General features: G+C 32.8%; 1 protein-coding gene across 1 annotated transcript in view; it reads left to right on the forward strand.

Moving 5' to 3' along the window:
• Positions 1 to 3565: 3565 nt before the first annotated feature.
• The window catches only part of LOC106872053 (meiotic recombination protein SPO11), a 660224-nt gene continuing 636905 nt past the window's right edge, over positions 3566 to 26884 (forward strand). Inside the window, exons 1-2 of the mRNA XM_089355583.1 lie at positions 3566 to 3872; positions 24647 to 24760. Of these exons, the coding sequence (XP_089211709.1) occupies positions 3706 to 3872; positions 24647 to 24760 (281 nt within the window). The 5' untranslated portion in view covers positions 3566 to 3705. The remainder of the gene's footprint in view (positions 3873 to 24646; positions 24761 to 26884) is intronic.

The raw sequence follows: 26884 nt of genomic DNA on the forward strand, positions 1-26884 counted from the left end.
TACAACAAAACTCAACAATAGCACTAAAAAAATCTCATATTTTTTAATCATAGGTCTGCTGTATGTCATTAATGCAACATAAGGCATTTGAATATTCAATTAAGGCATGAAATGAAAACTTTTGTGCTCTTTTAATTCTATCCATCTGAAAACAGGTATTAGGTTAGTATAAATAAAGTGGAATAACTATAAGCCACAGCAGTAAACATAAATTGGTTGTGGATTTATCTTTCTACACAGCACTCGGTCACAAAAGTACATTATAACCTCACCTATAATAAGGTTATTTAATGGAACTCTTTGAGAAAAGCTGTGTTAACAACTTAATCGCTGATAAAAGTGCTTATATAAATACCTAACAATATGTGCTGTAGAATGAATTGAGGTAGTGTTTAAACAAATATAGGAGCACTGGTACTATACTTTATAACAAAAGAAATTTTAAGGGTATTAAATATTTTCAAATTCAAATGCTTGTACTAGCTATTTGTTTACAAATTTATATATAGATAATATTATTAAAGTAAATTAGATTATCTTCATTGATTCTAACGTTGGTATAGACAACTTATTGATTTGCATATTTTAGAAGTAGACAATATTAGTGAAACTTTGTGGGCTGGAAGATTTTTTAAACTACTAAAGGTTTTGGGGAGACATCAGAACCAAAGTTTCCAATTCAGTGGCTGCTTATTGGAGATATATCTAAGACTGATTTAATAACATTTTTTTTCTTAAGCTTTATGTCTATAAAGGAAGTGGGTAAAGTTGATTAAGTTAAGCCACTCAAACATTTTTGTAATGACCCTAAAGAAATCAAAGACAAAGTTGAATCAAAGGATGCAAAAATATTATAAAGCAGCACCTTCTCTATCATCACAAACTAAAATCTAATTAGACTGAAGTAAAATGTTTAGATAAAGACAAAACAGCAGAAAAAGGCAAGGAAAGAACCAAAAATTGAAATTGAAATTTGAAAATATTATTAATGAAAAAATGGACAAACAAGCTTCTCCATGATCAATATGCTGTAAGAGTTGACATTGGGGTGAGTAAGCCAATGTGAAAGCCAACAATGGCTCAAAAGATCTGGATTAAAGGCAGCAAAATGAGTGATTTTATTTTAGCTGCACAAGATAAATGTCTAGCTTAAAAAAAGGGAAGAAAAGAAACAAAGATTTAACATCAACTGCACACTGTCCAATCAACACAGAACAACAAAAGAAACAATTGACCACTTCACTATTAATTGCATAGGATTTTTGCAAAGACAAATAATATTCAGACAGTCACAATAATGCTGGTAGTTATGTTAATGGGGGCAATATGATGACACTTCAAAGATAAGTGGCATAAGCATGTATGAATGAAGCATGTTAAGTGTCAGCCATAGAGCTACCTCAGTCTCATGCATACTCTTTAGACAAACAAGGAGATTAAAATAAACCACCAGATATCATAATCAGGAACAGGAATGGAAATATGGTACACAAAAGGAAAGGCAAAAAAAAAGACAAAGAAAAAAGAAGTAAAGGTTAAAAAAAGTATAAAAGTGAAAAGGTATTGATGTAATAGGCCTTCAAAATGGTAATAAGATATGGGGTATGCAAGTAAAAGTGGAATGAATATAATTAATGTAGTGATAAAGAAAGTCAAGGCAAAAAAAAAAATCAATATTTATAGGCTTAAGCATAAGTAAATGGTTTAGAAGCTTGCTTTGCAACCATGTATTTCAGGTTCAGTACCACTGCAAAGAATTTTGTGCCAGTGTCTGCTACTAATATAGCTCTGCACAGACCAATGCCATGAGTGAATTTGGTCGATGGAAACTGTATGAAAGCCTTACATATGTGTGAGTTAGTCCACCACTCACTCCACCCCACCCCAATACTTAGTTAGTTTACATACCATAACTTAGCAGTTCAGCAAAAAAAGACTGGTAGAATAAGTAGCAGACTTTTAAAAAAATCTAAGTACTGGGGTGAGGTTTGATTGAATAAAAGCAATCAAGGCAGTGCTCTAGCATGGCCACAGCCCAATAACTGAAACAAATAAAAGATCAAGGCTCACTCTATACAGTCTGTAACACAATCACAACTCAACTCACAGTTGACGCAACATGTATTCTACACAATCAGTTTTGCTTCCTAACCACATGGTTCTAGGTTCAGTTCCACTGTGTGGTACCTTGGGCAAATGTTTTCTACTGTGGCTTCAGTCTAACCAAAGCTTGGTTTAAATGCTAATGGGTTTAAGTATCTTCTTCTGTAGCTTCAGGATGACTAATGTCTAGTGAGGGAAATTTGGTAGACTGAAATTTTGATAACAATAATATTTTCTATTATATTTTGGGGGCAGGGGCTAGTTGATTACATTGACCCCTGAACTGGTATTTATTTTATTGACCTCAGAATGATGAAGTGAAACTAACCTCAGAAGCATCTGAACTCAGAATGTAAAGAGCTGGAAGAAATGCTGTTCATCATTTCATCAAATTCCACCAGCTCACCACCCTAGAAATGATGATAATAATAATAATAATAATAATTATAATAATGATAATGCCCTGATACAGTACCAGGCAGTGGCTCTCATGGCTTCTGATCTTAATTGATTGGAAGTGTTATCATGTACATTGTTTTGTTTTGGTATAAAAGATGGGCTACAGCAAATATTCTGCTTAATACCACAGATTTGCTTGTCAGTTGTTTGACCTTAACCAGTTGAGCATGTCCCTTGGTGGTTGACGATATGTGCATCTCTGATCACGAGCAGTAGTAGTGGGGGAGCATCATAGCCATGTGTTGAAAGGGATTCTTTGGGGTTTGGATAATTAACTCTGGAAACATGGGTGTTTCATTCAACGTCCTTAAATGACCCTTACTCAGGGACCTTTTCACCTGGATGAGCTACTCAACCGGAAGAAAATTCTAATTAGACTCCACCTGCAAGGTCATGTGCTGCTTATCCTAATATGAGATCACCATATCGCATGCATATGGTTGTAATACATGTACCTGGTGTACCCTTATCAGATGGGTATATTGGGCTTCGTATATTTTACTCCAGTGTCACTTTGATGGCATGCACTGCTCTCTCTCACATAATAATAATAATAATAATAATAATAATAACAGAGTTAAAATTAAAAGAAAAGGGCCATTGTTATGTAATGAACGATATTTCGACATCTTTTGTCTTCAACTGGTTCAAAAAATAAATTTGTCAATCTACTTCATTTTGGTTAATATAGAAAGGCTTGAGGTAACTCCTCCTGAAGATATAGAGTCAAAATTAAAAGAAGAGTGCCATATCTTCAGGAGGAGTTATCTCAATCCTCTTCTTTTAATAATAATAATAATAATAATAATAATAATTAATAATAATAATAATAATAATTTATTTGCCACAAGGAGCATGCACAAGAAGTTATTACAAGGACAAATAACAAAAAAAAAAAAAAAGAATTTGGACTGAAGTCGTGCAAAATCGTGAAAAATATACATGATAAACAACAGTAAAAACAAAGAGAATGAAGTGCAATATTCCAATATTTATGGTTTATTATTGATATATATTGAATTACATATATATATAGGGGCACCAAAATCTTTCAAGTGCTTAGGGATTCTACGGGTCTCAATCCGGCCCTGCTCGTATATAAGCTCAAGGTTTGCGTGCAGACATGCAATAGAACAGACGACAATGACTACGGAGGACGTCTGCAACGCTGTGCGTCAACTTAGAAAAGAATTAATTGATGACTGGTACCTTACAAGAGTTAAATCTGAGTGCAATGTCGATGTAAATGGTGACCAAGTTGTTCCATTCAATACATTTGCTTTAAAAACTTCTATTCCTCGAATTCCCAGGTAATTTTTCCATAAGTTCTTTCCAATTAAATATTAATCTCCATGAAAAAAAAAAACGCTTCAGGAATTTTCTATTTTTCATTAACGTTTTGTTATTAAAATAACTAATGTATTCGTTTAATTTAATCAAATATCTTCCAGGTGCGTTCATTTAAATATGTTTTAGGGCGAAATACGACTTGGAACAGTAATTTTATTTATTCTTCATATTAACTCTTCGAAACCAAGATGACCGAAGAGTTGTTTCAAGCAGACGACAATTTGGATCTGGAATATCTCTCTTGAACGTGTATACCGACACAAATATGCCTCTCGATTTTGTTTCCTCGTTAATTTCAGGAAAATAAATATTTCTTAATGAAATTTTATAAAGTTATCTTTTCAGATGGTGTAGATTACGATTAAATCGGGATTTAATGTGAAGAAAAGAAACGAAAATGGTGGGCGCGCACACTTTACATACTGATGCATATCACAGAATTTTTTTCAAAATTTCAAGTTCTATTTTATCGATAGAATGATGTGATGCATGTCAGTATGTATGTGTGCCTTCCATTTTTTTCCTTTTACATTAGATTCCAATATAATCGTAATTTACACTGAGATATGGGGGGTTTTTTTTTTGTTTTTTTTTAGAAAATTTCATTAAAAAATACCAATTTCTGAAAGTTATGAAGGAAGCAGATTCGATGGGAAGGAGACACTTGTGTAGGTGTATCCATTAAGCCAGTGATTTTCAAACTGTGGTCCGCAAGGACAAGACAGGGGGTCCGTGGACAGCAAATACTTTTTATGGGCAATTTATTTTATATATGCTTTTTAATCGAAATCTTTTAATTGACAATAAACCGATTTGTTAAATACTGTTAAATAAATAAATGTAAAAATGTTATTTTAAGCAAATATTTATGTATAAATTTCATAAGCGTTTATAAAGGGGTCCCTAAGGTAAAGCACAAGGCCAGTAATTTCGGGGAATGAATGAATCGAATTTAGTGTAAGCCTAGATATACAAAAAGACGGAATGATCGTGGATGGAACGTCTTTTCTATAATCCCTGTCCCATGGATAATAACAAATACTGAACGTAATCTCCGAGGGTTCCTCTGTGTTGTCGATCGATCTATTAGAAATAGCAGCTAAACTGACGCAGAATTCGCTTTTCGTTTGATACCTAAAACTTTCATTTTGGTAAATTTTCAGATTAACACCAGCACGATTTTCACTAGGGTCAGGGTTAGAGGGTTAGGGAATTCCGTTCCTAACCCCTAACCCTAACACCCTAGTGAAAATGGTGCGGTGTTAATCTGAAAATTTATCTTCATTTTGTTATTTCCCTCTTTGCATTTTTTAAAATGCAAATTACAAGCCTTATCAGAAGTAGTTCCGAATGTGGAATACTATAACGAAAATAAGTTTAATCGTGAAAAGTACGACGGAGGTGATGGTGAAGGTGTGCGAAAAATTTTCTCCAAAAATGCGATTCAAAATGTAGAATATTATAACGAAAATGTGAGGAAAAAATTATGGCTGTTGTTTGGAAGAAACGATGACGTGGAAGAAGCGAGTTTTTTTGGAAAAAGATGGATTTTAAAAAGTCTGCTCTCAAGTGTTTTGAAAAGTGGGATTCTATAAAATGAGAAGAAAAAAATTCATAAAAAAAAATGTCCGATTTATGTGTGACAGCTATTGCGAAAATCCGCCCAAATCGCCATATGATTGTCGCTCAACCTGTCAGTCAAATAATAGGCGAGGAACTTGCAGTCATTTGAATGCAAGGCTTATGGTTTTGAGTTCAAATCTCATTGAGATTTGCCTTTTATCTTTTTTAGACTCGATGAAATAAAGGATGATCCTTGTGAAAGTGAAATAAATTCACCATATGAATTAGGTATAGGCAACCTTTATCGAGAAGTGGGCCGCATGAGACGAAGCTCATCAAGCGGATCGCACTACTAAAAAAGGTTCAAGGGTTTTCAATGGCATGCATTGCAAAAAAAAAAAAAAGTCCTGTGTACTGTAGTTTGCACGTAACTGATATAAATATACTACAAAGCCGTAATTTTTTTTGTATGGTTTTACTTTTCTCGAACGGTATATTGGAATTTAAAGTAGGTCGTTTCTAATATAACACAAAAATTCTAAGAAAAAATTAACAAAAATGGAATACTAAATGACACATAGAATTCAAGGTTAGTTCGCATTATTTTACATGGTGTTTCATGAAAAGAAAGAAAAGAATGAAAGGAAATATGCCATTTGACAGAAGTAAAAGAAAAAATATATATACTGCTTTCTGATTTAGGCAAAAAGACATATTTTGTGGAGCGTGGTAACTGGCAATTATCAATCTCAGTACTTGACTGATATTTTATCTACCCTGAAAGGCAGAGTTGACATCAACAGTGTTTCTACTCAGAATAAATTTCGCAGAATGGAAGTGGTGAATTGGAAGAATTGTTAGAACGTTGAATGGAGATATCTTGCGGTATTTCTCCATGGTGATCCTTCGATAATGGTCTATAGAGTCGGTATGAGGAGACGATACTAACCTCTTCATTTATGTCATGAAGGAATTTTGTGTGGATAAATGACGTCGTGTGCCAATACCGAAAGATTGCTTTCGATCTGAACTCTTAGGTGGTTAGATTTAACCCATCACCCGATTTAACACCACCACCCGGTCCTTGGATATCTCCAAACATTTCTTCCGACGCTCTGCAACCTCACCGCCTTTTTGTGCCAGAATTAAGATACACGATGCTCGAATGTTTGTGATATACTAAATTTAGGCGCTGACCTGGCCTAAAAGCAACGATTATACATTATTAGGCTAAATAAAGAACTTGAAGTTGCTTAAATGAAATAATTTCTCATTACTCTAGGGACAACTAACACACACTAGTTAGATTTCTGAATAAGGAAAAGGTTAAAATATATTTTTGTGGCATTAAATCACCTTTTGAAGTTTACATTTGTTTTTCTTTAGCCACAAGAATATTTGTGTTTTCATATATGAAAAAGGAGTATATTAAAAGAAATGCAAAGGCTGTTTGTATTGTGAACCTCAGCACGTCACTTTATTGTTTCTTTTTTTTTTTTTCTCCAGATAACACTATTAGTTCTTACATCTCTTTTAATATTCTTTCTTATGTGACAACCTGCTGAGATTCCTAACACAAACAATCTTTGCATCTTCTTTTTTTTAGTATACTTTTTCATATATAAAAAAACATGTTGAGGTTCATAACACAAACATTCTTTTTCTTCCCTTTTAATGTACGCTCCTGAACACAGAAAAAATAAAAATGAAAACCTAGAGAAGTTGTCACGGAAGCTCAAATATTTTTTATCCAAGGAAAATCTAGCTTGAAATGTAAAACATCACATCCACCCCGTACATCATTACATAATCCGTTTAAGGTTAACAAGTATAGTGTCGAAAAATTCGCTTCTTTTTTGTACCCCGAAAGCACTATTCGGCATAGTTTGTACAATTATATAATGTTGTTGTTAACCGCAGTTTAATCATTCGTATTTTGTGAAAGCAATTACTTGGAGAATTAATTGTATTTCTAGGGAATAAATATTGTAAATGATGTTTGCATTCTGTTTCATATATATATACTAATTAGTACTATCTTCCCCATTTCTATTTTTGTGGGATCTTTTCCTCAGAACATGTTTGTTATTCCTTTTTCAGCAAATATTTTCATTCATCGTTTCTAAGTTTTTTTTTTCCTCCAAATAAATTCGACGTGGTCATCTTTTTATCGTTTATATTTTTGCTTGCGGTTGTATTTTAAAGTACATAACCAACTCATCCAGTCGTCTCTAATTGTCTTTTTATTAGAGTGTTTTATTGATTTGTTTTTGTTCATGTTATTTTTCTTTTTTTATATATATTTAATTTAAATGTCTGTTGACCACTAGCCAAAAACAAATCGTTGATTTAAGGCCAAAGATGAAACGCCTACGCGGTCGCTAGACGACCTGCTAAAAATAACAGCCACATCTGAAGTTAACTCTGAGGGCTTTACGCGATCGCTCAATTTGCCAGAAAAAGCAGCCAATGTACTCCACTGTATAACTACACAGTATTCATATTATAAAATGACACTGAATAATGTGGTTTTGGCTTCTTTACACAAGGAAAAATGGGCAAGCTGCGTTTGGAATGATTTAGATTATAGGTCTTCTTATCTCGACTGACTTGGGACTAAATCACAACCAGATCTTTCTCAGACTACATTCGAACAGTTGGGAAGAACATATTAAAGAATATTTTGAATATACAGAAACTGAAGAAAGCCATGAATGGAGTGCCTTCGACCATGAATGAGATTGTTCGATGCTAAATGACATAGCTAAACATAATTTCTACCTCTTACACATTTTTAGCAGGAATATACAGCAAAGAAACGCATGCTCAAAAACACTTTGAAACTTGGAACACTGGTAGAATGTGTCATAAAAATATTTTTCTGTTCTATAACACAAAATAGATAAGTATACGAAGTTTGAAAGTCTTTCGGTACCAAAAACACTACGTAAAACATTAATGAAAAATGTGGCCCCCGTTTTAAAAAAAATCCAAAAATTTTGAAAAAAAGTAAAAAAAATATGACGGAAATGGGGGTAGGGGTGGTAATTTTAAAATGCCGATTTTTGCCAATTTTTTTTTGCAGATTCGTATTCTCCGTAGTCGAAAAATAGGTAGGTACTACTAAAGCAGCACGGTCCCGAACGCGCAGTCGCGCGTCCGCGCTAACTAGTTGTGAGTGGTCGATCCTAACCCTAACCCTAACCCTACCCCCATTTCCGTCATATTTTTTTTACTTTTTTTCAGTATTTTTTTTTCAAGATATGCTTAAGTAGTACCAAATAGGTGTTTGTGTCAAAGAAAAAGAAAAAAAAATTTTAAGTGGGGGTTGGGAGGGAGAGACGGGCGGAAGTCTTGCCGGGACCTATCTGTGGTTGCTCGCTGACCTCCTGGAAATAGCATTCAAATGATCAAATCACAGGATCGTTGCAACTAGGTTGTAGGTAGTTCGTTGGGTGACCGGTAATAAAATCAGAGGCAAAAAAGTCACAGTAAAGTCACAATTTTGGCTAGGACAAAAATTCACAATTAATTTATGGTGGCCGGTAATAAAGTCACGGGAAAAAAGTCACAATTAATTTTATGGGATTCGGATAAAACCCCACCGGATAAAACTCCTGTGACTTTTTTTTACCTGGTTTCGTTCATTGTATCTCTGCCTAGCAATTTATCTCAGAAAATGTTTGCTTATATAGAAAATAGAGGCAAAGAACTTAGTACGTCCCTAATAAAATTTGTTATAGACCCTATTATGTTGTTTATAAAAGAAAACGGAATTTTGCATCGGACAATGTAGTCTCCGATATACAAAAATGACAGAATTGCAAAGCTGGAAAATCAGAGCATTGGTATGCTCGATTAGAATTTATTTAGAGTTAAATAAAATCGTCATCGCGTATTCTAAATGATTATAACGGGCTGCTGTTGATCACTTTGACGAAGTGCATGGTAAACTGTTGTTTTGACGAAGTTTAGCGCTGATTGAACTGACCTACGATCAAAAGCCTCGAATATGCTGTTGTAAATCTCTGACTACTTTTATCCAATGTGTTCTTTCTTGTTTCATTCGGTGATAGTGTGAGCTGTAATCTGGCTCCTTCGTTTGTAGCATCATAAATCGATAGACAGAATATATTGAAACCCGAACTCAAATCACACAGACGTCCGTTTTGTCTTTCACACTTCTGAGTCGAGTGCCGTGGCTGAATAAATTGATTAACTCTGTATCAAAAATTGTGACTCAGAAATCATTGAACAAATGAGCGATTTGATTTTTACTTACGAGCATACGAGCAGTGTGTTTTTTTTTTTTCTTCGTTTCTTTTTGCTTTGGTTTAATGCTTTTAAATACTTTGATCTAAGTCCACAGCAGAAATTAAATAGCTTTGTTTTATAATCACGACTTAGCTTCTTTTCGTGATACTAACAAGCTTAATTATCAATGGTAGTTTTTTTTTTTGTTACTGTTGTTAGTTGTTACTTAAGTCACTGATTGATTTGATATAATTTGCTTTTCAATTGCATTAAGTCACGATTGTTTAGTCTGCAAATATCACTCCAAATATTGCTTACCTTTCTCCAAACCTCATTAACTCTTGAATTATTTGGATAGGGTGAGAACTGGTCCATAGTTAAGATTATTCATTTCAGTTTATTAACTTATTTGATTAATAGTAAAATTTGTTTTGCTAACTATATGATTACAATTGTAATATGACTAATATGAAAAGCAGTTGATCCTCAATTCACAACTTCACTTGTCTCTTGCACTCTTTTTGCTACAATGCTGCTATATTTGAGGTTGGCTCATTTGCTGTTCTCAACATTTAACATCAACCGTCAACACTTATCATATCAATGACTGATGCTGTGAATACTACAAGCCTGAACTCCTTTTCACCTTTAAACATTGACTGTAATCACCCACCATTATCTTTGCACACATTCAAACTTTTGATTGGTATACTATCAAGGTAACTCATCTCAGGACATACTGTACAACATTGCATACCCTTCGATTCTTTTGTACTTACAAATCCCTTAAGCTGGACCACTGTCATGTTAGCTTCCCCTCGTCTCTGACACATCCACATTAGCTAAATGACTGAAACCATTTTCCAAATGGTTCCCTTGCAGCTATACTGTAATACTAAATATGTTGGACTCCATATACATCACTACCACCAGCTGAGAGGCTTTTAACTAAAGCTATAATGCCTGCATGGCAGTCATTAGAAAGACAATGCATAGCCTGGAGGTTCTCTAACTTACAAAATTGCTGTCTGATTTACACTAAAGTCTCTACTTACTTAGCAGAATACTCTTATATGCCATTTTTCAATCAAAATGCAGTGTGTCCCCTTTAAAGCCATCATATTTGTTGCCTATTTTGTATCCATCTCCAAACTACAACAAACCTCTACCAAACTCTGCTTCACTTTGTTTCCTAGTCTCACCATTATGTGCATATAGGTGTCAAGTTGGAAAAATCTATTTTAGCTTTGCTACAACAAAGCAAATGATCTGATGCAGCTACTTTCAAACAATGTACTCTGGACCTAGCTTCTGTCTTTCAAAACTCTTCAATGTTTCTTTATAAGAAACTACTAAAGTCTTTAGTGTGCACCATTCCCAATAACAACAATCTCTCTAACCTTATCAACAATGAACCAGTCAACCTCATTTGAAACATTCCAAAAGTGATTAAAACAATAATAAGCAGCTATTATCTTATGTCTTTCTCCAGTGTAATCAGTATAGTTTCCATAAAGCCAGATATACAGGAAATTTGTTCTATGTAATCTCTTACTGTGTAGTCTCTTACTCTGGGAACTTTGAAAACAATGTTACTAAAGATAACACGAAGGAAGCTTTTCATTCTGTTTTGTAAGAGAATCTCTTAGCTATGTTTCCTGCTTTGCTGTCCTCTATTTTTCATCTTTTGGATTAGAAGTTTCTTGTTATATTGTTTGATATGTTGTTTCTTTCCTCTTTTTGACCTCTGAATTTACAGAATGTATATTCCAGTTATCCATGACAACGTACATCTCTTTTCTGCTTGTCACCTTTACTAAGCACTCTTATGTATTACTATTTAGCTTCTCAAACTTCTGATGATAAATTCCAGCCATAATCTTACCAGATTCTATTCATACATAATGCACCTAGGCCATCAGTATCCAATCTGCACATTCTTATTTGCACATGACAACAATTAAAACATTGTCAGTACAAATATTACAGCTCATAATCTATGATTGCTTAGAAAATACTTCAATATCCAAATAAGGATTTGCACACAGAGCATGAATTGACAATTCCTCTAAAAGACTAGATGGCATTTTGTCTGATGCCCTGATATTGGTTTGTCTTCGATAAATTGATATCCAGTAGAAACTGAATTTGAGAGTGGATCTATGAATATTTTGTGGATAGATATAAATAAACAAAACAACAAATACCGCAAGTTTCTGATAACAGTTTCAGCTCATGATACCTAAATATTTCTCATTCTTAACACAAGACACTTAAAAATCAATGCCTGGAGAATTTAGAATATAATCAATACAAGAAACCTAAGTTGCAATTATGGAACCATTTTAGCTCTGTAAACAACACAATTGCCACTTAATAAGTGACCTTTTGTATATTGATGAAGAATAATTGCTATAAAATCACACAAGTTAAGTGCATCTGCCTTAAAATTGTGTAAAACATCTTTACAATACATAATTTATTCAGATAATGAGTATAGGAGATGAAAGCAACTTGTTTAAAAAAGTTTAATAAGTTTTGTTTTACGTGCAAGTTAAAGAAGGAGTACATAGTGTAAAAATAAAAATTGGAAGTAAGAGCGTTTAAAAGTTTTCCATACTATAAAGAATTTCCTAATGTGTTTGGCAAAATGTTTGTTTACATATTATATTGTTAATGTGCTTATTACTAATACAAGGATTAGAATCTTAGCACTTAAAATTCTTTGTATGATAAAAAATATAACTAATGCACCCATATGTAGGTGAATGCACACACTGAGAAATGTGCATACACACACACTCGTACAATATGCTACATTTGGTCATGATCCTCTAGCCACTATAGTGCATCACTTTCAGGGTTTTTCGTCAAGTATATCTCCCCCACTACTTATTCAACCAGTTATTTTATTGATCCCATTTTATTGACTCTCCTTATATTATTCCATATCTGCATAGAATGTTGGTCTGGTGATAGATTTATGCATGCACTCAGGCACACACACACACACACACACACAACAGTATATATATCTCCATTTTAAAATATATACAGTCTTTGTATGTCTTATGAGGAGACTAAAAGGGTTACTACAAGAAGGGCGTCCAGTGTCTCAGAAAATGTGTTCCACCCTTACCAACACACAGTTATGCACATGTATGTATTTGTGTGTGAAGAGAGAGGGGGAAGGAGGAGAAAGAGGAAGGGAGGGAAAAGAAAGAAAGAAAGACAGAACCTAACCTGAGTGTGACAAATCAACAGATTTCTCTATGATAATGTGAACAATTGATAGACAGGAGCAATATGTTGATTGGATAGTTCCATTTCTTTTTGAACAAAGGAATGAAGTGAAAAATGTTTCTTTGCACAAAGTGCTACAATTACACAATTAAATTTAAATTTATTCAACATTTCATACTTTCTTCTATATCTACATATATAAACATGTTACTGTATTATTGTTTCAGAAGTATAGGCTAACAGTAGACAATTTATATTATTTGCAAGTCGTATATTCAAGTTATTGTCTTTATTCAAATTAGAGAGCAAGGAAAGAAGGGAAAAATACAAAGGGAAATAGGATAAAATGTTGGCTTTACCAAATTGATGTTTTTCATTTGTCAAGGTTAAGGCAGTCTTTTAAAGTTCCAATTCAGTTGGAATGGAAAATATTCCATTTACAACTTTTTATTTAGTATCAACCATTACAAAATTTTTTTTTTGTTTATGTATCCTATTGGTGGGCTGAATGATAATTTAATAGCTAGTATAGACCAGTTTTTATGAATTTATATTGTATAAAATGAAATATTGGTTTCAAATTTTGGCCCATGGCCAGTAAGTTCAGGGGATGGTTTAAGTTGTTTACATCAACCCAGTACTCAACTGGTACTTATTTTATTGACCCTGAAGGGATGAAAGACAAAGTCAACATCAGCAGAATTTGAACTCAGAATGTAAAGACTGACAAAATAGCACTAAGTATTTTGCTTGGCATGGTAATGATTCTGCCAGCTTGCTGCTTTATGTATAATATGAAATATTACAATGAATATATTGGATGCTAGTTGATCATCTCTTGGAGCCAGTTTTGCAACATTTTGTTGTAAATGGCATTGTATTTTTTAACGAAATCAAAGTGTGTATTGTTCATGGACTTTTATGCTAAGAACTGCTGCAGTAATTAGAATGTTAAAAGTAAAATTTTTGATACCTGTATTTGTTTTATATAAAAATAGTAAAAGAAAGAAACTCTCCTTATCTGGATTCATTTATACAAAAAACAATTGAATTGGTGCTGCTACACTTTGTTTATAGGTGTAATGTGGACAGGAACACTTGTGCTAATATTGAATTGTAAACTGTATTTATGTTCTACAATAAAAATAAAGCATACAGACTGACATAAAATTTAGAAACTGCCCACTGTCTAGAAGTGGGTTAGCAAATTAATTATACAGCACCTATAAGCTATGCTAATAATAACTACTATAATAGTAAATATAGAGTAAAATTTAATCTTGACACTTTTGTCGATTAAGATACGCTAAATCATTTTTCATAGTGAAAATAAATCTATAATTAATACTTAGATCTAATTTCAGTGGTACTGATTTCTTTGAGAAACAAGAAGGATATAATTAGGTGAACTTATGTTCTAGATGCAGTTCCATGGTCAATGAGATTTATCTGAGGTTTGGTTATTGCTTTAAATTATTTCTGGTACTTATTTTATTTTATTGACTCCAAGGAGATTGATGGTAAATTTCATTGCTACATAAGTGGAAGACCGAATATACAGAGGTAAAACAAACAATTGGGCAATTTATACAGTACATACTGCTTTTGTCTACTCTCTGCCTTCTGGTCTCTATATTATTGAGATGATGAGAGATGAAATTTCCTTTCAGGTAAGATAGTTTATTATCAAGGGTAATTTTATAAGGTGAGCTAGTATATCTTCTACCTTTACATTTGAATAAATTGAGATGAATGCTTTTCCAATGACCCAGGGCTATGTCTTCTGAAGGTCCAATCACATGTATTGATTTCAGCTTTGAATCTGTAGGGTTATAAACTCATTTTGAGTTAAGTAGATATTAGATTTGAAAAGCATGTTAATTTTATTGGATGTAGATGTGATTGCAATCAAGATTTTGAATTTTCAAGAATGATAACACAAGTTGATTTGTCTAAAAATATGTATAGTGAGGATTCTTTGAGTTGGTTGTTATTCATGTGAAATGGGGCATTGAACAATCTTTATTAATACTGAATGTTGCCACTATCCATATATGAAACGGCAAAGGAATGCAAGATGAAGGAAGGATTTTGAATTTTAAAGTTGTCAGGTGAATTTGAGTTGGTTGTTATTATGTGAAATGGAGCATTGAACAATCCTATTAATGCTGAATGTTGCCACTACACATTATATGATGTAGCAAAGGAATGGAAGTTGAAGAGAGGATTTTGGAACTTTTAAGGTGTCTGGTGAATTCAGGAGATTAAGAAACTTGAACCTTTGAATTGTTATCGAATAAGGAACAAGGCTAGGATTTATCGGTTGGTTGTTATTGATAAAAAGAAAGTAATAGAGAAATGAAAGAAATTCAGTGTTATTGCTCAATACATTTAAAGATAGCATAAGCATTGAAGAAACTTGGAATGAAGGTAGTCAATATTGAAAATATTACATGATATAAGCACAAGACTACACACTTTTATGAGGGGAAAAAGCTGATTTATCCAGCTCATGGTTTTCTTGTAAATTAAGAGGCCATCTATGTTATATATGAACTAAGCTTGTCTTGCTTTTCAATAGGCATTCTAAATAGACTGTAATTAGGTTTTTAAGTAGGTGTTAATTATTTCTAGAATTTCAGAATTATATAAATGCTACAGTTGCACAATTCAAAAAAGTAGTAAGCTGCATATCTGAATAGTCTCATACTGATAAGCGAAATAGAAACCAATTGATATGAATAGAAGAAAGAGAATAGCTTTGATATCACAAAAGCAATATTATTTTCTTTGAAGAAAGCACTTGAAATAAATCATTAGGAGTCCTCTTTGGCTTGAGAGATGCAAAACAATGAAATAACGCAAGTTAAATTAATATATTCCAGCAATTTTGGTAGCCACTGAAAATAAATTTGCAAGCAAATAAATGCTGCAGATTTATTATAATCATTTATATGTTGGTTTTAGTATTTTTCAGAAGACTAAAACTGACATGAATCAGGTAAATTTGTACTGAATACTTGAAGATTAGTGCTGTGATTAAGTATTACACAGCAAGAGTCATAGTCATTCCCTTAGTAGGGATTAGTATTTAATTAGAACATAAAAATTTGTGTTTTAAATATTAAGCGCAAAAGCTATTTTGAAAGACAGGAAGCCATATAATTTGTCAATGTTTTAACATCCACTTTCCATGCTTGCATTTCTCTGATACTCATCATGTTGCCAAGCTTCACTTGTTTTCAAGCAGTGTAATATTTCTCCATTGCTGGATATGTTTTCACTAAAGGTTGGAGACAAACACAAATTATATGCATGTTGTACTCATTTACAACTAGTGCACGATATTGAAACAGGGAAATACAAACATACACACGCTGACATGCACATGTGTTTGCATGTATGTGTGTGTATGTATATGTGTATGCATGTATATCATCATTATCATCGTTTAATGTCCGCCTTCCATGCTCGCATGGGTGAGATGGTTTGACAGGAGCCAGCCAGGCAGATGCCTGCACCAGATTTCTGTGACTGTTGTGGCAAGATTTTTACAGCTGGATGCCCTTCCTAACACCAACCACTTTACAGTATGGACTGGATGCTTTGTAAGAGGCATCTGCACTGACAGGGTCATCAAGTAACTTGCATGACAAAAAACTTTTGAGAGGGGAGGGGGCATTAGAGGAGGTGATCTTGTGTCAGATGATGAAAGGTTGTAGTAAGACAGACACAGAAACAGGCATCTTGCTGTAGAGGAGGTACAAGGTTATGACAGAGAGAGAGATCAGCAATGAGGACGGAAACAGGTGTGCTGCTGTAAAGGAGATACATGGTTACCCAACCTGAGGGAAGTGCAGGAGAAGGAGAGAGAGAATGTGAGAGACAGCACTATAGAAATAGTTGAAAAGGCAGTGAGTTGGCAGAAACGTTAGCACGCCAGGTGAAATGCTTAGTGGTATTTCATCTGCTACTACGTTCTAAGTTCAAATTCCACCAAGGCTGACTTTGCCTCTTAAAAACTCGTATTTTTTTGTTGTTAAGTCTCTATGTCTAATAGAAAGATAAGAGTTTCTTCCCTTCCAGGATGAAGATTATTTTCAGAATATTATCCCATTATGCACCGTTTTGAGTATTTATACATGTAAGCCTCTAATCTCTTTAAAACTACCTGTCTGATTTACACGAAACTTGTCTTATTCCATTTGTATTAACATTTCAGGGTAAACTTAATTCATAGCATTTATCCATTATGTGCCAGTATGGGTGGGTAACATTGCAAGCTAGCAAGCAAGATTCAAACTGAATTTTAATGTATTATATATATATATATATATATATATATATATACATACATACATATATATATATATATATATATATATATATATAATACATTAAAATTCAGTTTGAATCTTGCTTGCTAGCTTGCAATGTTACCCACCCATACTGGCACATAATGGATAAATGCTATGAATTAAGTTTACCCTGAAATGTTAATACAAATGGAATAAGACAAGTATGTATGTATATATATATATATACATACATACATATATATATATATATATATATATATATATATATATATATATATATATATATATATATATATATATATATATATATATATATATATATATATATATATATATATATATATATATATATATATATATATATATATATATATATATATATATATATATATATATGTATATATATATAATGTGTGTGGAGGTGCAATGGCCCAGTGGATAGGGCAGCGGACTCATGGTTGGAGGATCGTGATTTCAATTCCCAGATCGGGCATTGTGAGTGTTTATTAAGCGAAAACACCTAAAAGCCCCAACTTTCTCTCCCTGTTTTTTGAGTAACACTGTGATGGACTGGCGTCCTGACCAGCTGGGGGGAACACAAATTCCATAGAAACCGGGAAACCGGGCCTATATATATATATATTAAAAATGGGGAATGTCAGTTAATGGGATTAGCTTATATTTTCCGTCCATAAAAACCTGTTGACCCATAACCACTTCAAAATATGGAGGGGTTTTTAGGATCTGATGATACACCATAAAGCTAAACCCTTATGGACAGGAAACCAAAGGTAATCCCATAAACCAGCCTTTCCCATTTTTAATATATACTGTTCTACATCTTAGAGTGTGCTTCTTCTTTCGGATTTATGTTTTCTACAAACGATACATACATACATACATACATATATATATATATATATATATATTATATATATTTCATCTACCAAATCTACTTACAGGGCTTTGATCTGCCTGGTCCTGTAGTAAAAACACTATCTAAAGGTGTTATGTTGTGAGACTGAACCTGAAATCATGTAGTTAAGAAGTGACATTCTTAATTATATTTCCAAGTTGTAAACTAGATTAAGAATCAAATTTACTTTCATTAAACACATTATCATATAAGTATGATTATGCTGCAAACTTAGTGAATTATGTTCAATTTGCCATTCCTCAAACACAAATTAATAGTTTGCTTCAATGCACACAACATTATGCATGGGTCTTAACAAATACTGATTTTGCTTTTGCTATTTGTATTAATTTACTCATTAGAGATATAATTAACTTGATATACTAACTATATGAACAAAATTTTAAAAGTTGTAAAATGTTTCAAATGTTAAAGTATTTACTTTTCCTTTTTATTTCAAACACTTTTGTTTTAGTAAATTTATATGTATGAACAATAGTCATAATTTTTGCATTAACTGTAACACCATCATAATTATTCTGACATCAATAAATAATTACAATGTGTAATTGTTGAGACTGTTGATTTTTCATGGCATCAGTTGGTGTCACGAAGAACATTCGACTTTCTGTCATTGAAACTAAAAATAACATGAGAAATGTTTTAGAAAATGATTTAATTAACTTAAACTAACTGATCAAAATTTAGAAAATTTCCTTTCTCATTTTATTATTTCTTATGCATGTATATGTCATTGTATGTGTAGCTTTATGTGTGTATATGCATTTGTGTATTTATGCATATATGCATTTGTGTGTATATGTTACTTAACTATACAATAGTATTTCTAGATATGAACAACAGAGCGCATGGAGGGAGAAATCAGGATAAACACAAGTTTATATTTAATATAAACTTTTGTGTTTATCCATATTACACACACACAATTCAAGCAGATTATAATTTTTTTAAGGACTAACCTAAAACCTATGTTTGAATATATGTTTGGTTGCTATGTCTGCATCCACACTTTTTTCAAAGTCCGGTTTACTTGTATTCATCTTTATATTCAGGTTTTGGATTCTGTTTTGGTTGACTTTACATTCCAAACTCTTATGAGCTAATTAAATAATGACCAGTCAAGTACCAGTAGAACTAATCAATTCTTATTTTCTACACAATGTATGTCTTGTGCCTATACTCAAAACTATTAGACTGTATCTGTTTTGTTGAAATAAATTTTCTAATTTACTCCTAGCAGAGTTGCATGCTGTTTGATCATATGCATGTGAACTACTTCTATTGATTGGTCAGTTGGAAATATTTTCTTATAGTTTTTAGCATTATGAATGTTGACCTTTGTCTTATATTTGAAAAAAATTATATGTAATGTTCTTATAATCTATAACCTTAATGAGATGAATTAAATTTTGAGGGTTTTAATCTAGTATTTAGCATTAATCCTCATTAACAATGATTACACTTTTCTTATGTCATTCTTGCTAAATGTTATATATTTGGCATAATTCTGAATGGAGGTGAAACTTAGTTAACAGCTATTACATCTTGTTTTCTATGGTGTAGGGAAGTGGAGACATATTTATCCATGACCTCTATCTCTACTGACAACCTCTGCTATATACTTGGATACTTGCACAGACTAAGGCATAAATTAACAGTTTTCTCCTTGTCTCTCTATCGATTTTTTTTTCCCATTAGTTCTCTCTCCAGGCTTCTTTCAGTTTCCATCTACCAAATCCATTCACGATATCTCTTGTTGGCACAAGGCTATTATAGAAGACACTTGCCCAAGGTACCACACAGTGAAACTGAACCTAGAAATATGGTTAGGAAGCAGACTTCTTACCACACAGCCATGCCTGTGCCTATATAAATATATATATATATATATATATATATATATATATATATATGCACATATGCATTTGCGTGTGTTTGTGTGTGTGTGTGTGTATGTAAAAGCTCTACTCTCTGTATTGAGTACTCTTTCCTTCATTTGTAAACAAAAATACATATATTCTTGCATGCAACCAGAGGCTAGAGGTTTAAGAGGTATTGCCCGAGTGCTGATTATGTGGAAAAATTTCTTTATCTTTTACTTGTTTCAGTCATTGGAATGTAGCTATGCTGGGGCACCATCCTGAAGTTGAATAAATTGCTCCAGTATTTTTTTTTATCTAAGTCTGGAACTTATTCTATCATTGTCTTTTTACTGAGATGCTAATTTACAAGGATGTAAGCAAGCTAACACTGGTTGTCAAGTAGTGAATGGGGGACAAGCACCACCTATAAATATCATAATCATCGTCATCTGTTAAAGTCTGTCATACCGGCCATGATGAAATACCACAAGGTATAAAAAATACGTATTCGTCTTTATATTTAATCCTTTATATTGAACACTCAATATTTCATCTATTCAATAAGACATATTCCATATATTCAATAAGACATTCAATACTTTATTTCATTGTACCATCCATTTTTATTTTATATTATATATTGTATATTATATTATATATTGTATATTCCATATTCTATATCCCACATTGGTTTTGCAGGAATATAAATAAAACATAAAAAACAGTGTTGGAACTCATTTAAACAAAATAATATATTCCTCTATACACAATCATACAAAACCCCTTTTTTTGTATTTATTTTTACTCGCATATATATATATATATATATATATATATATATATATATTTGTTTTGCAAGATTTTTGATGTGAAATTGTGTGTTGAAACAGATGTTGTTGTACTTGGGGATGGTCATATTGCCAGTTTAGCCAATAAAAACACACGCACTGTATATTTGGTGTTAATTTGCTTCAGCTTTATATTACATTAATCTTAGTCTTATTTCGGCCAGAGTTCTTTCGTCACACTTCTGTGACCTCATCAGTGGTCCTTTGTTTCCTTAAAGAGACATACACAACATTTCGTCCACCGCATGCAGTTCTCAGGTTACAGCCATAAAGAAAGGATCAGGGTATACAAAGGAGCTATGAAGAAGTTTGAAACAATCAAATGCAACGATAGGAATGGGATTTGCCCACTCTATAGGAGCAAATCATGGAACACCATAGAAAGGACTAAGAAGAAAATAGGGAAGGCAAGCTCATGGTACGATAGACACAAGTACCAGAGCGTCATGTTCGTCGACACCACCCCTAGAGGTGAACTGGCATACCGCTTTAGAAGGGCCCTAGACAAACTTAAGCTAAGAATTAAGGTTGTTGAAAGGCTAGGCAACCCTATTAAATCCCTTATCAGTAGAACATACCCTTTCAGTAGAACCCCCTGCACTGATAGGAACTGTATCGTATGTAGATTTAGCCCACAAACGAACTGCAAAACCAGAAATGTGGTCTATAGTATAAGATGTACAGAGGGACGATGCAGAAATAAGACAATGACATATGTAGGCGAAACAGCAAGGAGCATAGGGGAGCGGGCAAACGAACATTGGAGGGAACTTAAGGAAGGGAAGAACTCATCAGTTCTGTACCAGCACGCTGAGCAAGAACATAGAGGCTCAATCAACAACATAGAAATTAAAATCTTATCTACACATAGCAGTGATGCAGCACTTAGAAAAATTACTGAAGCTACACACATAATAGAAGAGAAACCTAGCCTGAATAGGAAACTAGAATGGAACACACACACACCACTAACAAACCACAAACCACAACATATGACAACATGTTACCCATAAACCAATAATAATATGATCAAAATATAATACAATACATAGATAAACAAATGGAATTAAATACTACATACGTTAACAAAATTTAATTAAACACAAAAAAACACAAAAAAAACACACAGTAGATAAAAAAACAAACAAACAAACAAACAAAAAAAACACACACACACATGAAAAAATAGATAAATAAGAACAAATACAAACGAACACGTATTAACAGAGAATATAGGTGATACAGACACTCCCCATACACACATGCACTTACAAAAGACATAGACACATTGAAGGACACGCATGCGTAGACACATACAATAGGAATACAAAATACAAAATGGCTGATAGTTAGCAAGGTGAGACACACATAAGAAAGAAGGAAACAAAGGACCACTGATGAGGTTACAGAAGTGTGACGAAAGAACTCTGGCCGAAATAAGATTAAGATTAATGTAATATAAAGCTGAAGCAAATCAACACCAAATATACAGTGCGTGTGTTTTTATTGGCTAAACTGGCAATATGACCATCCCCAAGTACAACAATATATATATATATATATATATATATATATATATATATATATATATACATCATCGACATCTGATGTCTGTTTTCTATGCTGGCATGGGCTGGACAACTTGAGAAGAACTGGCAATATATATATGGATGGTGGGCTTTTTTCAGTTTCTGTCGACCAGATTCATGCACAAGGCATTGGTTGGCCTGGGGCTATAGTAGAAGACACTTGCCAAAGGTGCTACACCGCGTGACTGAACTGGGAACTACGTGATTGAAAAACAAACTTCTTTTCACACAATTATGCTTGCACCTCTTTGTTAAACTTAATTTAAAACAAGTTTTTATGTAGTGCTTTTGATATGTAATTTTATTTGCTTATATATATTTTATTGCAATGTAGTCACACATATAAAGTTGAGAGTTACCAGATTTCTGTGTACAAAGCCTTTTTGGAACATGTTTATTGGTAATTCTAATTTTATGATTTAAGAAAATACTATCTTTATGTTGTATATATTTTTCTTGTAATTCAAAGTTGCTATGCAACATATAGAGCAGAAGTAATTCTCATGAGAATTTAGCTAGAACTTTAGGGTACACATTTCATTTGTTGTTCTGTAGTTTGGTGTTCTAGTGAAAATATATCTGTCTAGCCCAAGAAATGATTATGCAACATAGAGCTACCAATGAAAGAAACATGAACTTTTCAGTTCAACTACAGCTATCTTGAGTCTTGTTAAAGACAAAAGACAGTGATATTGGAAATGGAAGGAAGGGTCTTTGACTGGAACTGGATATCTAATGGAATGGTGAGAATGTGTGGAACATAAACCTCTTTTCATTTGGCACAACCAGCCACAATAATGGCTTTGATCAGATGGTGCATAAGAATTTTGACAGCTAGTCTTATATTGTTACAGAGTTTTGGTGCAGTCAAGTTTAATAGCACATAATGTTGAAGGTTGTGAAGAATGGCTAGAATAGGCTGAAGAGAACTGAGATATTCTGTTAGACAGTAGGCAGTATTGTTAATGTCAGCTACAGTGTTAAGTAACTTGTACCATCTGGATTGGGCTGTTGAGTGATGGTGGCACTAATATCTTGCACAATATTTTTGGCAACTAGACTGGCATGTTTAGAAAGCCACAAATGGTTTCTATAGTTCCGTGATTCTAAGATAAGCCCTCAGTATCATTTCAAGAGATGTGTTTATAATTGGTTTTTCCAACACTTCTGTAGTCATGCCATACATTTACTGAGTGAGTGAGTACTGTTAGATGAAGAAAGGATACAAAAATCAATTAAACATAACATACCAGAAAATTTACACTTATTGGGAATCAAATGTGTAAATATCATTTAGAGACTAACAAGAGAGAGATTATGATAGATGGGGGGAGAGAAAGATTAAGGTGAAAGACAATGCTAAACTGATGTACTTCATATTAACATACCTCCTCAACTACTTCTCCAGTACAACTATCAGTCTACATCTCTTTTTATTAACTCATCCTTATTTTATTCCAGTGGGTTGTTGAATGTGGGGTTCTTTGTGTTCATGTGTTACAGTGGGTTGCATCTTGACCTCCGTGAGAAATCTTGTAAAGATTTGCTGCAAAATAGAGACTTTGTTTCAATGCAAACAGACATTGACACTTATATGTATATACCAAGTGGGTGCTGAAAAGTTCCTGGCTTTAAGGGTATCATGAAAGGCCTGGTTGGAAGCCCAACCTTCTGAGTTCTTTTACAGGGCTTAGAAAAACTGAAGGATTTCTGCAATGAGTGTGTGGATCTGAGGGTGGAATATGTTCAATAAAATCATAATTAACTGATCCTCCTGTATTGTCTTTTGCCCAAAGCCAGGAACTTTTCAGCACCTTCTTCATATAGTTATAATTATATAGCATAATGTATGTTTGATTCATATTTGTAAATTATATCTGAAGAATGAGTTATATATTTAAATGCATGCACATCCACAAACATACACACACTCTCGTTCACTTTATTAATTTATTACATAAATGCAGAGAAATTTTTTTAATTGGAAATTTTTTTTAAAAAGTAAAAAGGAAAAATTTCAAATTTGTTATATTTTTTGATACATTACAAACTGAAAAAAAAAAAAAAAAACTAGAATAAATTGATTATTATTAAATTATATAAGTATAATTATTTTCAGGTGTGATATTCTAAGAAAAATAGAAAATATCATATTAAAAATTTTGAAGTCACTTGAAAAGGGAATTATGCCTTCACTTGAATACACTAATCATTCTTCATGGGATAATATCAAGCAAGTATTTTCATTATGTATTTTTTAATAAAATATCATTTTCATTTTTTGCAATATTGTTTGTTAATGAAAGCATGAAAAAATTACTTTAAATCCACAGATGATGCAAAATTGATAACCAGAAGTCAAGTTTTTATAATTGCTAAAATTTGAAAGCAGTTTTGATGTTCATTATCTGTTATATATTTTCAGTTTCATTTTTTGAATGAATTCTCTTTCAGTCTCTCTTTCCTAACTCTTTTATAGTTATACATAAATCAATCTACCCACACACATGCTTACCTAGACATATTGGCATTGTCATGATTGCATGGTTAAAATATTTGCTTCTCATCTTCTTGGTTTTGGGTTCAATCTGCTTGTGCAGCACCTTGGGCAAAAGTCTCCTACCATAGCCTTGGGTTAACCAAATTCTTATTTGTAAAATTTGTTTGATTGAGACTGCGGAATCTTTTTAGATGGCCGATTGGCAGATTTAAATCATTGTTCTGTTAAAATCATAACGTGGTCCTTGGATTTGTGAAGCAACATCCAGTCTTTTTCAAGCATTTAGATAAGGTCCCTAATCTGATGATAGCTTCCTCCTTTCCTTCCCTAGCCCTGAATGACCAAAAGATGGTTGTGGCTACTGTCCTTCTTTGACTAAATTGTAAAACAATAATAATTGGTATATAAAACAATAGCTAATTGTAAAGAGTTGGAACTAATACTGCAAGCTGTTTTTTTTCCCAATACGCTAATGATTTTGCTAATGCTCACACACACATGCATGCACACTCAAATAATCCCATACAAAGATACAAATATCATTACATGTTAACCCACATGTCTGCACAGGCACACACATACACAAAATTTATATATGTAAATAAAGTAAATAGTTATCTTGTTAGCTTTAATGAAGATTACTGCAACAGCTTTTTTATGATCAACACATCTATTGACTAACTGAAATCCTGTGTAAGTGACAATTGTATGAACACTTGTGTATTCAATATATTTCAAAGATTGGATAAGATTGAATATTTGAAATACAATCTACTTTACAGGCTTTCACCTGTTTATCATCTTCTGACTTTCTTCAAAAGGTTGATCTTAAGCTATGTCAGAAGGTGAGTATTAAACAGTGGGATTAGACCTGAGCACCTTTTCATTATGAAACAAATTTCATGACCATTTGGCCATGCTTTGTCCTAATCTATTTGTCTGTTTATGCATAGACAAGATTGCAGAAATTAACAATCTGCTTAGTGATAATACTAATTTCTCAGGATTCAGAAAGACAACACTGCTCAATTAAAAGTTAAAATTAAATCAATTTCTGCTTCAAACAAACAATATGATCTCCTTCATTTCTCCACATTGAAAAATTCACTTGAGCATATATTTATGGAACAGTGAAAATGCACTAACAGTACAGTTTTCTCTTCAATAATTTCACAAGCATACACACCAACACATCCGATTGCTAAACAATTACATAACGTTATCAACAATAAACACCAGTGAGATACAGCATATGTTCATCTGATAGGTTCCTGGGGATCTTAAATGGTATAAACCAAATAGGCAATATATCTACCTTACAACTGAAAAGAGGAAAATAGAAATTAATTCTGAGAGAAAATAATATCATTAGATTAGTTGGGAATGGTAATAAGTTTAGTTTTGAATTGTAGTGATGTGCCAAAAGTTATAATCATATGCAACATAACAATAGAAACTTTGAAATATTTTATTAATTAATCATATTTTAGTTTATGATTACAATTGAATGATTATTCAGTATAAACATTTGGTTTTGGCATATCATATGTATATAATTTAAAATAATATATGAACAAATTGAAAACAATTCCTGATTGATTATTTTAATTGTCTGGCTTCAAAAATCAATCAGGCCTGCTTTATCTCTCAAGCACTTACTTCCTCCAAAGAATTTTAATTTCTGTTTAATTAGCTACTGTGGTGAGTTCAAATCAGGCTGAAGCTGACTTAGCCTTATCTACAGTCTGAGTACTGCAAAGATCTACAACATAGTGAATTTCAATCCATTAGATGTAGAACTACTGTGAAACATGGTTACTCTTTTTTTTTTAACAATTTAAATAAACAGTTCACAAG

This window comes from Octopus bimaculoides, chromosome 7 (assembly GCF_046866305.1).
Source record: "Octopus bimaculoides isolate indiv1 chromosome 7, ASM4686630v1, whole genome shotgun sequence".
NCBI classification, from domain to species: domain Eukaryota; kingdom Metazoa; phylum Mollusca; class Cephalopoda; order Octopoda; family Octopodidae; genus Octopus; species Octopus bimaculoides.